Here is a 14,032-nt window from a genome sequence, read left to right as displayed (position 1 = left end):
ACTGTGAAGCTGAATGCAAAGTGTTTTCTATAATAGTGAATATTCAAATGTATGTTCTACTGTTACATGCAAAGTGTTTTCAGTACAGTGTGTTTTTAGAATATTTTATTCCATGGAAATAAAAATAAGGAACAAGGTCATGCTTGTCAAGTCAAAACAGAATGTAATCTGGGAGGGGCCAGTTTAACAGTGAAACATAGTTTATCCACATTGCACCAGACACACCAGCAAAATGAGGAGCTGTCTTCTCACCATCAGTTTAATAACAGGTAAATATGATATATATATATATATATATATATATATATATATATATATATATATATATATATATATATATATATATATATATATATATATATATATATATGTATGTATAGTGCATGAGACTTTTTGTTGTTGTTGCTAAAATACAATAAAATAAATATCACTGCTGACAAGATTCTCCTGACAATGCATTCATTTACCATGTGTCTTCAGCCTGTTTGGACAACAGTCAAGGGGCATGCAGCTCATATGGCTGTTTTATCTGTAAAGAGACAGACAAGACCTGTAAGACCTGTACCTATGTTCCTTCTGAGTGCACCTTCAGTGAGGTACAGGACCAGAGGGTCTGCCTGTGCGGCAATGTATCACTGAGTGACTGCTACAGGACGTCACCGCAAAAAACCCAACAAGGTACAGAACACTTATATTCCATAAACTATTGCGGTCTTGAGGAGGGGTATTATGCTAAATTATTGTTTGGAACTTTCTACCATGTTATAACACAGGGTATCCCCAGGTTTGACAACCCCAGATTTAAGACTTTTTAACGACCTTTTTAAGACCACTTAAAGGAAATTTAAGACCAACATCGCACCCATTATGCTGGCGAAAAACACCAATAATAATGACCAAGCTACTACTATACATGTACTATATAATCTAAGAGCCACTGTGTATTCAACCTGCACTTCCCCATGATCCATCCAACATCTTCCTCCACTGTACTGATTGTTTACTCATTGCCACTGGCGGCTGAAACCAAAATATTGTTTGTGCATACTTCAAATTAGACGTTCATTCATGTTATGTGATTTCATGGAGTTTTTTTTTCCTCCCACCCTTTAACATTGCACTGTAGCCCGGTTGAGTATACAAAAAATAGGCTAATGAAATTTAAGACCTTGGACAAAATAATTTAAGACTTTTTAAGGCCTTAATTTAGGAACATCAAATTTAAGACCTTTTTAAGACTTTTAAGACCCCGCGGCTACCCTGTAACATCATTTCCTCACCAAAAACATGCCTAAAGTATATGTCAGTAGCAACCTGTCCCGGGCACTTTTAGTTAGCAGTAAGAATGATCAGCCCACAAGCCTGTGTCACCCATGCTCCCACACAACAATTGGCCATAAATATGTAAAAGTATGATACAAAAACTATATTATTTCACAAACTGATGGGGTGCAGTAGTTTCACTAGTGGGATATGAGGAATTAGGTAGCTCTATGAAGGGGGAGACTTTAAGATTGGACAAAAATGGATTATCGCAATATTTGTGAGTTCACAAATGCACAAGAATCCATCTTGAGAGAATCCCATGGAAAGGTTAATGATGTGGGTGGGCAAATCATCAAGCAACATTGAGGTTTGTGTGTAAGCACCAAAACAAACACTGACATGTGTATATGTGTAGCACTTGTGGTCGGATAAAGAGGCTTCAAAGAGTGTATATTTACTTCCATTTAATGCCGTATGCACTGAAAAACAAGAGACACATTTATGATCATGCTATTCATGTCCAGGCACACTTCACAATTAGGACCTGCGAGGCTCCCCCGAGTTGCCTTCCCCTGCCTGCGTGCATCCCCAGCATATCTCCTGTCTACAATCGTATCTGTTTCTTGTGCACATGAAATATAAAAAAATAAATAAATAAAATTTCCTTTATACAAATCTGGTATAAAATAATAAAAAATGAGGTGGGTGGGTTCATTATCATTACTGTGCCTGCTTAATACTATTGCTGCTTAATACATATGTGTGTGTGTGTGTATATGTGTGTGTGTGTGTGTGTGTGTCCTCATGTTAGCCATGTTTCTCACATCACATGTTCATGTTTAACACCACATGTTCATGTTTTACAGGGGGCCAATGGAAGACGACAGTGGCGATAGTAGTTCCTATCTGTGGAGTTGCTGTGCTACTGGGGCTTGCTGTATTTTTCCTCAAGAAAAGTAGGTTTAATTTATAGAATATACAACTAATTTTGTCACAGTTGTGGCATGTTAATGAACAGACCTGAGACAGATGTAAAGTCACAAGAGGCAAGAGTGCAGACTAGTCCAAAACTCTACCTGCTGCATTTGTCTGAGTGTATTTGCATAGTAAATGATTCCAGTTCCTCTTTCAGGGCACAACCTCAGGAACAGCACAACACCAGAGAATACGGAGGTTGGTATTTGAAAATTAAAATGCAGTTACTAGAGTTAAAGGTCCTACATTACACAAAGTGGACTCCTGCGGGTTTTAGCAATGTAAGAATTTAGAATGCTGTTACCTTCTCAAAAACATGCACAGAGTTGTTTTGTTTCATTCACACATGTTTGAGAAACCCTTTATTATTAGTCTGTCTACATCTTCAAAATGCTCTGTTCCACCCTGTGATGTCATGAAGGTGTAGTTTTCAAGTTAACAGCTTCAGTTTACCTTTAGTTCAGTAGAGATGGGAAATACCAGGATGTTTCAAATGATTATAGTGAAGGTGTGTGGAGTTTAAAAACACAATGGACAACTTCCTGTATTACCACAAGACATCACAAGGTGGAACAGTGTTTGAAAGAAGAACTCAAACTAAATAAACATGAGTGAATGAAACAAAACACAACCCCAGGTATAATTTTGATGAGGAAACAACATTATAGCTTAGACCAAGAAAACTGTATAATATAGGTCCTTTAATGTAATTTAATGTGCCTAAAAGTGAGTTACATAAATAGTACTGCTTTTTATTTACTTTTTGTTATGTTTTGTGAAGGTCCATCAATATGATAACCCAAGAGAGCTCCCCCTAAGGCCCAACTCAGGAACTGCAATCAACACCATTTATGTCACAAGTACAACATTACCCACTGGAGACTCTGCTGGGCCTAGTAGTATTAGCCCTACTTATGCCACTCTTACAAGTACTACTACTGCTACTGGCACAAGTACTACTCCTCCTCCTACTACTACTAGTACTATTGATACAGGTACTACAACTGTGTACTTCACTGTGAACCATTCCACCTCAGGAAATGCAGAGACTGAAAACACCAACGTCAGCAAAACCACAATATCTGATGGAAACTCTGCAGGTGTCATTTACTCAGGGGTAAAAAACCCAGACGAGGACACTGAGCGGTAGGGACTAACGCATTTTGAGTTTCTTGTTGAAGTAGGTTGTGTTCATTGCGTCATACTTTTACACATTTTTTAAATCCATGTTATAATGTTGTTTCCTCATCAAAAACAAGCCTGAAGTTTTGTTGTTTCATTCACACATGTTTAAGACACAAACCCTGCATATTTAGGCTCAGTTCTTCTCTCAAATATCTCAAAACACTCTTTTCCACTTTGTGATGTCATGCGGAAATAGAGGAAGTACCCCACTGTGTTGTTAAACTCCACACACATTCACTGCTGCATTTATATTAGTCACGTTTATCACATTGCCATATTAAAAGCATAACGCAAATAAAAATGAAAACTTTGAAATGTCCTGATGTCTGTTGTATTTTTCAATCATATGCTATTTTCTATATTTGAGATTAAAAATGCACTTTAATCTTAGCCTTAACTATATTTACTAGTGGAACTATTTGGTTTAATTCCGTATTTATTGTCACTTAAGTCCAATAAAATCCAAACAAGATTCCAGTTTCTCCCATTTACAGCCTATTAATAACATAGTAATTAGAAAGTCATAGACTAATAATACTTTTAGTCAATAAAAATATTACAAATAAAAATATTATTAGTATAAGTATCGTTATAATGCATTGATAGATTGTCTTAGAATGAGAAATTGTTTGCAGAAATGCAGGGTTTTAGCAAGAAAATCACACCGGCCGCGCCTCATTTCTCTTTCCTCGCTTCCTTCCCCTTGATTCCTCTCCTCGATCCTCCATTTTTCAGCTGTCAATCAAATGTGTCCTATTAAGCAGTGTCCCAAGGAAAACCACAGACAGAAGGAGTAAACTTGAGGGAGGCTTCAGGAGGCAGACATCAGATAAAAGAATCAAACTTTATGGGTCTCAGTGAGGAGTTTATATCCTCTCTCCTTCCTGTATCTCCTCTTTGGGTGGGACTTCCTCACCCGTTTCCTACAAAATCGAGAAGAGGAATCAAAGAGAAGGAAGCGGCGAAAGAGAGATGATGCACGGCCATTATGTGCATATTTACCCTGTGCTCTCCTCTGGCCTTTGTTGGTTTGTTTGTTACTGTCATGTCCTGTACCCCTTTGGATGTTTGTGTTTGGGTTTACTTTTGGTTGTTCTTGTGTTCTGCTAAACAACTTTTCAAGAACGGTTCTGCATTTTGGGTGTTCCTCCTGCTTTAATCGAGACCAAACCATGTCAATATTTTGATCATAACATCTCAAATGAACAAAATATTTGAAAAGGTCAAGTGTTGTTTATCAAAGTGTATGAGCGTGACTCTTTGAAAGGACTTAAAAAGGAGCTACAGAGGAGATATGATCTATGCATGAAACAGAGATAAGCACACAGTTTTACATTCGACACTCACTTGCAGCACATCACCATGAATATAGGTCTTCTACTTATTTTTTCACTGACTACAGGTAAGAAACTGTTAATACCAACTAAACTTATTTATTGCATATATTTGTTATATTTTTCTTGTGAAACATAAAAGTTCCAATTTCAAGAAATGTTAAGTTGGTCTAATATTAAAAGTGCACTGTGCAACTTTTCTGGCTGTCATTGTAGAATGTTTCACAGTATGGCATTAAACTTCTATATCTCCATGCAAACAATGAAATGAGTTACATGTCAGATCTGTGAAAAGGTGCACCACACTCACAGTAAGAATGTTTTTCAGGGTGATTTTGTGCAGTAAAAATGCCTGTGATTAAATAAATGCCAGATAGATTTGTTTAATGCCATACTGTGGAGCCTTCCAGACATTGCTAACATCTCCATGGACACAATAAAGTGGCACACTCTCGTCACCTGGATTTGTCATGCTCTGCCTGGAATGTTCCACAGTATGACATTAAACAGCTCTACCTTACATTTATTCAATAACAGGTGGTTTTATAACTCAAAAATACCTTAAAAAAACAAATATTCTGATTGTGATTGGAGTCGCCATTTCACAGATCAGACCTGTAACTTCCATGGCAAAAAACATTTGACAGACGCTCCACCAGAAAAGTTACAAAATGCACCTTTAACAATCCTCTTTAGATATATTATATATTCACTCATTCCAATTGCAGAAGTCTATATAGTCACGTTTGGTTATTTTTTTCTTTCTACTAGCAGATTTGAGCTGTAGAGTGTTGAATTGTGAACTTCTATCACTCATTATAGACACAAACTAACTATGTAAGTGTTGCATTCTGTTATTTAATTATTGCAGATGCAGGTCATGTAATTTTTTAACAATATTGTACATTTCGAGTAGTTTTTTGGGGATAATTCTGCTTTACGGTTTGGTTTCCATATTATTGTTTATTGCAATTCAAAGTTTGTTATTGCGGCAGACCTATTTAAAAGTACACACAACTTTTCTGGCTGCTTGCCCCACCCCCAAAGCACACACACTCTCTCTCTTACACACATATACACACACACACACACACGCACACACACACACACACACACACACACACACACACACACACACTCTAACGCACCAAAACATAACTCATGATTTCTTAATAAATTAAATCAGATAATTATCCTTGCAATCATAAGGCCTATTTCAGCGCTTCCCCAAAATTCCAATTCAGTAATTCTAAGATTGTGATGCTGTGAGACGTGGCTGAAGCTACTGTAAATACAAAACTACTACAGTTTCTGCTTTTATGTCATTTCTCTCTCTGTCTTGGTGTTATATCGATACATCAGTCTGCAACAATTTATAATCACGAAATATCAATATTTTTGCACACCTCTACTCTACTCTGCATTTTAATGTCTGCCGCCTTAAAAAATACACACAAAGCTGTATTAATGCTTTATTAAGGAAATATAGCTGAACAAAATATGACTACACAGCTCTCTAATAGATTTGTGATAAAAAGGGCTGGGGATGAGTTTGCAGTAAATTTAAATTACATCATTTGGGAAAAATAAAACAAACTAGCCCAAAAATAGAGGTAGCGCTTAGCTTTTGATTCTAAACAGTAAAAACTCATATCAGTCGATCTCTATATCTGCTTTTCCTGTCTTGTTTTTTCAGCTGAGTTGTTTAAAGCAAAGGAAACAAGGCTATAGTGCACCTTTGATCTATTTTATTCTTTTTAACAGGTCGTGCAATGGCAATGTTGTTGCCAGTGCCCAACTGCTACTCAAATAGTTTATCTCCAATGGATAAAGATCTTCAACGAAAAAACAACTATAACATTTCCATCAAAGAATACCAATTTGGTAAGAGAAATATTGTACAGAAGAAGTTTGTTTAATTTGTGCATTTGACTATATGTTTATAATTCTGACTTGGCTTGGTGGGATACTACGAGTGGTAAATATTTATCATAGTTTTACATCAGTTAAGGGGCTGTTGGTGAAAAAATAAAAAGCTAAAAAGGAAAAGTACAAAATTATTGAAAGTGGAAAAAGGACAGTTTAAATTTGTACATGTAACAAAATAAGTGTTATTAAGGTGTATTAATGTTTGTGCAATTAAGTTTTTGCCTTGTACATTATGGTTACTAGGTAACTAATTATGTGTTCAAGCAGAAACTAAAATAATAAATGTCACCAAAATTTAAAAACTAGAAAAATATTTTGAGTCTGTTTTATGTTTTAGTGAAACGGTAGTCTAACCTGTCACTTGCACTTTAAAGAGCCCGTATTAAACTATTTCCTGAGCTATGTTATAATGTTTCCTCATCAAAAATATACCTGGAGTTTTGTTTTGTTTTATTCACACATTTAGCACACAAACCCTGCATACTGAGGCTGGGTTCTTCTCTCAAACAGAAAACACTTCGTTCCACCCTGTGATGTCATGTGGTAGTACAGGAAGTGCTCCACTGTGTTTTTAAACTCCATACACCTTCATTAGAATCATTTAGATCATTTCAGTCCTGGAATTGCCAGTCTCTGAACTAAAGGTAAAAGGTAGTTGCTGTTAACTTGAAAAGTGACATCACAAGGTGGAACAGAGGAACTACACAACTCTCTTATAGGTTTGGGGTTAAAAAAAGGGCTGGGGTGAGTCTGTAGTAAATTTAAATTACATAATTTGGGGAAAATAATCCAAATCGGGCTAAAACTATCGGTAGAGTTTATTGGCCAACAGTTTATTTTGATTCTACACAATTATTATCGGCATTGGCCATTAAAAAACTCATATAATTCTATCTCTATTTATATCTGATTTTACTGTCTTGTTTTTTCACCTAAATTGTTTATACCAAGGCGATAGTGCACCTTTGATCTATTCTTTTCTTTTTAACAGGTATTGGATGTGCAGGAGGATGGGTCAAGTTCAACTGTAAAAACCCTTGCGTTAGCTGCTTCCCAATGGTCAGAACAAAAAAGATCCCAAACGAGGCTAAAAATGTTACTGTTGTTGTGGTTAAAGATCTCCAACAAAATGACAACTTTAACATTTATACTGGAAAACATGAGCAGAAAATACAAATTGGTAAGAGAAATTTTGTACATAAGTCATTTGTTCATGTGCAATTATAATGCCTAAAGTGCATATGACAGATTTTCATGTTTTTCTAATTATGACTTGGTTTGGTGGGATAGTACCAGTGTTAGTTTTACATCTAAAAGACTAAAAGGAAAACTACAAAAATACTCAAAGTAGAGCTGGGTTAAAAAACAGAATCCCTCTACCTAAATCATTAACATAATAATTTCCCACTCCACAAAACACCCGAAGCGAAACAATTATAATGCCAGACTGTCAATGTAAATGTCTGTGTCGATAGAATCATTTTAGAAGTAGAATCAAACGTGCTTTTGAAGGATTTATGTCTGAGCAGCAGCAGTGAGTTGTACTTCCTGATAGAAATCTTGGCAGCGACGAACTGATATCACCTAGAACCTATCTAAATTCCACTGCTGCTGAGAAAATAGTCCCTCAACATGTGACGATTCATGCGATGAAAGGTTAGTTTTATTTCAATTATTCTATCAACACAGACATTTACATTGACATTCTGGAGTAATAATAGATTTTCTTTGGGTGTTTTGTGGAGTGGGTAAGTTTGTTTTTAGTGGCAGGATAACTATGGCTATTGACATGCACTAGCCTAGCACCAGCGACCTCTGCAAATACAAGGACTGGATGGAATAATTTTTTAAAAAGTGTCTCCACACTCTGGCTCACTAGGAAATTAGGTCCTATGTCCAAAATTCTTCACTGTCCCTTTAAACTTTCATTTAACAAAATAAAAGCGTTCATTTATTTACAGTTATGATTTTATGTTTAATATTATACAGTTTGTGCTATTTGGCCCTGGTTGACATTGTGTCATATGCCATATGTGCTGACCATGTCCATGTCTAACAACAATGTAAAATTATAAATGTCACCAAAATTTAAAAACTAGAAACAGGCTTGACAAAAAAATTTAGTGAAAAATTTAAATTATGTTTTAGTGAAATGGTAGCCTAACCTTTCATATTCACTTTAAAGCATCCATATTAAACAATTTTATGATTTATGTTATAATGTTGTTTCCTCGTCACAAACATACCTGGAGTTTTGTTTTGATTTATTCACACGTTTAACACACAAACCCGGCATATTTAGGCTGAGTTCTCCTTTCAAACAGAAAACACTCTGTCCCACCTTGTGATGTCACATGGTAATACAGTACAGGCGGTGCTCCACTGTGGATCATTTTAGTCCTGGAATCACCAATCTCCACTGAACTGAAGGTGAAAGCTGGCTGTTAACTTGAAAAACTACCACTACATGACATCACAAGGTGAAACCCAGTATTTGGAGCTTTGGTGATGCAGACAGACTAATAATAAAGCGTTACTCAAACATATGTGAATGAAACAAAGCACAAATTTGGGTATGTTTTTGAGGAGGTAACAGCATTATAACACGACTTAAAGCTTTATGATATTTAAATATTAATTAACATTTGTTTGCAGTGAATTGCAGTCTACCGCAGATTAACCACGTTGCCCCCAGTAAATCACAGACTACAATTGGATGTGGCTTCCCGGCTTCCAGAGAAAATGACCAACAAATATTTTTATACAAAGAAACAAATGATTTTGATCGTAAAGATGTTAAAACAATCAACAAGCACGCAAATTACACACTGAACTCCACTGGTTTGTATATCACCTTCACTGAGGTCACTTTAGAAGACCAAGGCACGTACTGGTGTGTGGTACAAGGAGATAACTTCAACTGGACTTACAGAAGAGTGTTTTTCACTGTTCATGCAGGTCAGTAAAAAAAAAAATCCTCCTCACAAACTGTTATGGCCTTCCAAAATAGGCTCTATTCACCCTTACGTCACAAACCAGGAAGACGTTTGGAAAGATGTGATTACAATTTCCCAGGCCCAGTTTTCTTCATCTAAATGACACTGTAGAGTTCCGTTATGTTCGGCTAATCATCTATTGCAACCATAGCTCAGTTTTCATAATTTCCCCACTGACACAACTCCGCGCACACTGGGTACATGCGATTAGAAGCGATGAGGCACCAAATTCAAGATGACTCCAAACAGAACACACGTATGCAGTCTACATTTTACTGCTGATGACATTTACTTCAATGGGTTTTATCACAGTCGGCTTTAATAGATCCATGTTAGGCGAGCCCATTGTCGCTAACTACATCGAAAGTTGTAATCGCATCTTTCCAAACGTCTTCCTGGTTTGTGACGTAAGCGTGAATAGAGCCTATACACACTTCTTCAACACTTTACGGATTTTCTGATTTATGTTATAATGTTGTTTCCACATCAAAAACATACCTGGAATTGGATCTCTATTGAACTGAAGGTTGAAGGTAGGTGTTAACTTTAAAAATACTACTACATGACATCACAAGGTGGAGCAACAACAGAGCCTTTGGAGCTTTGGAGATGTACACAGACTAAGGGTTACTCAAATGTGTGAATGAAACAAAACACAACTCCAGGTCTGTTTTTGATGAGGTGAAAACATTCTAACACACCTTAAAGCTCACAAGAGTCAATTTTCCAAATATTTTTTAAAGTCACAAGGTTGAATAACATCATATCTGCTTTTTTAGACACATCGACAGACCAGGACAACATGCAGAGTAAGACAGGCTTTTTAATATAATCCCATGAGTGAGACATGACTGATTCTAATTCATCTGAAATGTGTTCTGTAGGAATGGTTCGGATTGTAACAGGAGCGATGAGTGTAACTGTGATGTTACTGACGCTGGTTGCTGTCATTATGGTTCTAAAACATTGTAAGTATTTTTTTTATTTTATTTTTTTTTAGTAATAACTACACTTCAAATAGTACTCAACTTCTAATCCGAAGATTGGTGCTCCGAATCCCAGTCACACAGACGAATGCGGTTATATCCAAGAGACTTAACCCACGTTGCTGTATGAGTGTGTGTGAATGAGTGAGTGGTCCATTATACAGTGCTGTTTTACTTTGGTAAAACAGCACTGTATAAGTCAAATCAAGCTGCTAAACTGGGTAGTGCCTTAAGGACTAAAGGAGAGAGTGAGGGGGAGAAACCACGGAGCCTGGAGAACTCGAAGGCAGAACATAGACTGCAGATATAAATGGACATAGCCAACCCGCCAGCCGCCCTGTTCCAAATAGGAATTGTTCACACTTCTGGGTCTTGTCTCAATTGACTTTACTTTGGGAAATTGTCTAAATGGGTCCTAAAATGTTCGTTTGAACCCAATCTACATGATCCTGGTGTTTTTATTTCATTATTTTGTCCGCAAATTAAATAAATTCCTATTCGTAATATGGAACGCAGCTCCAAATTCACCCTCATAACCACTAGCTATGGATAAAGGGCTGGAGTCAAATGAAGTTAACTATCGTGAGCTTCGTTTGACTGGAGCCGGCGCTATGGTGACGTCACACCTCCTGACTCCACTTCTTTATACAGTCTATGGGCGAGAGTGGGGAGTAGAAAGGGGAGGGCCTGGAGGACTACAGGGGAGAGAGAGAAGTGGTGGGGCCTGGAGGACTAAAGGGGGGCATAAGGGGCAGGGGCCTGATGATTAAAGAGGAGGGTGAGAGAGAGAAGGGGTGGGGCCTTGAGGACTAAAGGGGAGAGTAAGAGCAAGAAGGGGTGGATCATGGAGGACTAATGTGAAGAGTCCCATTTAGTAAAACCGGCAGGACCTGGAGAACTAAATGGGAGAGTGAGAGAAGGGGCAGGGCCTGGAGAACTAAAGGGGAGAGAGAGAAGGGGAGGGGCTTGGAGGACTAAAGTGGGGTGGGGACTATAAGGGGCAGGACCTGGAGGATTAAAGGGGGGAGTGAGAGAGAGAAGGAGTGGGGACTGGAGGACTAAAAGGGAGAGAGAAACAGAAGGGGCAGGGCCTGGAGGACTAAAGGGGAGAGAGAGAGACAGAAGGGGCAGGGCCTGGAGGACTAAAGGAGAGAGAGAGAAACAGAAGGGGCAGGGCCTGGAGGACTAAAGGGGAGAGAGAGAGACAGAACGGGCAGGGCCTGGAGGACTACAGGGGAGAGAGAGAAGAGGTGGGGCCTGGAGGACTAAAGGGGAGAGTGGGTGGTATAAGGGGCGGGACCTGGAGGACTAAAGGGGGGCATAAGGGGCAGAGGCCTGATGATTAAAGAGGAGAGTGAGAGAGAGAAGGGGCGGGGCCTCGAGATCTAAAGGAGAGAGTGAGAGAGAAGGGGCGGATCGTGGAGGACTAATGTGAAGAGTGGGCAGTAGAAGGGGTGGGGCCTGGAGGACTAAAGGGGAGAGTGTGGGAGAAAAGGGGCTGGGCCTGGGGGTACAAAACAGTGTCTTTAAATGCTCCATGTACTCAAAAACCCTTTGTAATTGTCCTTTTCCTCAGGCAAAAGAAGAAATGACTCTTCAGAGTGGAATAGAACGGTTTGGATCACTTTTTTTCCTCCTACTTAATTTAGTTTTCTATGCCAAAATTTACAATAAATATTTTTGTGTTGCATGTGCTTATTTTAGAATGCAATTTTCAACAAGAATATGGGAAAAAATTTATAGAAATTGTACTTGCAGCTACAGAAGCGCCTGCTCATTGTAGCTTTCTATTCGGTCAACAGGAAGACAATGTCTATGAGGAGATCCAGCATCCAGACACAGGAGGCGGATTGACCACGGTGTACGCCACAGCTGAGTCCTGTAAAGAGTCTCTTCATTTTGTGAGGCTGGATTTTGGAAAAAGTCCCAAAGCTCTACAAAGCCCAAACCAAGCGCCTCCCATCATGAATACAGCGCTGTGTTCACTAAGAGGAAGGACAAATGAACCATGTCCTCCACAACAACAGGGAGATGCACTCCAATCTTAAGCCACAGTAGTAGAGGCTGTATTTTTATTTATTTTTTTGTATTATTGATTCTTTGGCTCATTTTTACAGATAATTTCTATATTATAGGTGCACTATGCAAGTTTTCTGGTTGAGGATCATGAAAATTTTCCACAGTATAGTACCTTTTTTCTCACACTTTGAACCCTGCGGCTAATAAAACGATGCGGTTAATATATGGACAGATTATTTGTTTGGCACACTGTCCATTCATATTTACAGTTTAAGGTTTGGCAACACAGCAGATGCACACAGTCTGAGTGCAGAAACTGCTGCTGTCTGTGAGGGTAACACATGGATCTAGGGTTAATATGAAGTTGCTACACTAGCTCACAATATTGTCAATGTACTCAAATAGTTTATCTCCAAGGGATAAAAAAAGTTATGATTCTAAATTAACATTAGTGAGAGGGATACATCTTACCCGTGTGTGTAAATGACGAGAAGAAACATCTCAAACTTCAGTAATCGAACATCCACTCATACCTGATTAATAGAACTAGCATCGCTCCTGGGAGAGTCTGAAATCTGCTGAAATCCTACAAGACACTGACATGAAGACAAGACAGGAAAGCGGCTCTTGCAGGAGACATGCTCCGTAGAGCACTGGGAGAGACGGGGGTGATGCGGCGAGGAAGATTCTAGTTTGATTGTGTTTTGAACAGTTATTTTGCTCTTCATGCACACACCCTCCTCATGGAAAATACACGCAGAAATGCAGATGATGCAGCTTTTAAGTTAACGGCAACTGATCTCGCTGACAAAGAAGGAAACAACTGCTGCACGTGAGCTTGGCATTAATGAGTCGATGATGAGACACTGGCGACGGCAGCGTGACGAACTGGCTCAATGTAAAAAGACAACAAAAACTTTCTAAGGCGATAAAAGCAGATGGCCCGAACTTGAAAACGTTCTTGAAGTCGTGGACACCTGCAACTTATAGACAAGTGCGGACTATATATGTACAATTTAAAAATTTTGTTAAAATTTAGTTGATGTGGTTTATATTCAGGTGCGCTCAATAGTCCGGAAAATACGGTATAACCGTCTTTTCTTTCCAAAACATACTTATTACTTATTAATTAGAGATTGCTAAGTTTTAGGCCATTTCGTATAGCATTTAATTTCCCCACCTGAAAACTTACATGGTGATCCTTTAAAAAGATGTAAAAAGAGTTCTGTGTGATTTGCTGACTTTTTCGTGAATAATAATAGTTTTAGCAATAATTGTGTGCATTTTTTTTTGCTACACTTGCTCTCTCAAAATAAATATATCTTTAACAGCAAACTGAAGG

General features: G+C 38.2%; 2 protein-coding genes across 2 annotated transcripts; both read left to right on the top strand.

The window, feature by feature from the left end:
• The first annotated feature begins 212 nt into the window (after positions 1-212).
• Positions 213-3,664, top strand: LOC110163452 (uncharacterized). The gene is made up of 5 exons (XM_020928409.2): positions 213-269; positions 481-678; positions 2,133-2,222; positions 2,399-2,439; positions 3,023-3,664. Exons 1-5 carry the CDS (start codon positions 233-235, stop codon positions 3,389-3,391), a joined length of 735 nt encoding a protein of 244 aa, XP_020784068.1. The 5' UTR covers positions 213-232; the 3' UTR covers positions 3,392-3,664.
• A 1,121-nt stretch (positions 3,665-4,785) lies between these two features.
• LOC129411066 (uncharacterized) lies at positions 4,786-12,940 on the top strand. The gene is made up of 8 exons (XM_055160811.1): positions 4,786-4,828; positions 6,525-6,644; positions 7,681-7,869; positions 9,345-9,647; positions 10,465-10,494; positions 10,570-10,653; positions 12,248-12,285; positions 12,474-12,940. The coding sequence occupies exons 1-8, from the start codon at positions 4,789-4,791 to the stop codon at positions 12,717-12,719; spliced, it is 1,050 nt and encodes a 349-aa protein (XP_055016786.1). The 5' UTR covers positions 4,786-4,788; the 3' UTR covers positions 12,720-12,940.
• The last annotated feature ends 1,092 nt before the right edge of the window (positions 12,941-14,032 follow it).

Source organism: Boleophthalmus pectinirostris, unplaced genomic scaffold (genome assembly GCF_026225935.1).
Source record: "Boleophthalmus pectinirostris isolate CB_2022bp ecotype Guang Dong unplaced genomic scaffold, ASM2622593v1 HiC_scaffold_3, whole genome shotgun sequence".
NCBI classification, from domain to species: Eukaryota; Metazoa; Chordata; class Actinopteri; order Gobiiformes; family Gobiidae; genus Boleophthalmus; species Boleophthalmus pectinirostris.
Note: the sequence above shows the minus strand (reverse complement) of the source record. Positions and strands in the feature narration are given on the sequence as shown.

What these genes read in the sequence shown, in the direction of transcription:
- LOC110163452 (XM_020928409.2), top strand. Translation starts at nt 233, where the DNA reads ATGAGGAGCTGTCTTCTCACCATCAGTTTAATAACAG. An exon ending in CACCATCAGTTTAATAACAG is followed by an intron (nt 270 to 480) that starts GTAAATATGATA and finishes ATGTGTCTTCAG; the next exon opens with CCTGTTTGGACAACAGTCAA. An exon ending in TGTATTTTTCCTCAAGAAAA is followed by an intron (nt 2,223 to 2,398) that starts GTAGGTTTAATT and finishes TTCCTCTTTCAG; the next exon opens with GGCACAACCTCAGGAACAGC.
- LOC129411066 (XM_055160811.1), top strand. Translation starts at nt 4,789, where the DNA reads ATGAATATAGGTCTTCTACTTATTTTTTCACTGACTACAG. An exon ending in GTTTTTCACTGTTCATGCAG is followed by an intron (nt 9,648 to 10,464) that starts GTCAGTAAAAAA and finishes CTGCTTTTTTAG; the next exon opens with ACACATCGACAGACCAGGAC. An exon ending in CATTATGGTTCTAAAACATT is followed by an intron (nt 10,654 to 12,247) that starts GTAAGTATTTTT and finishes CCTTTTCCTCAG; the next exon opens with GCAAAAGAAGAAATGACTCT.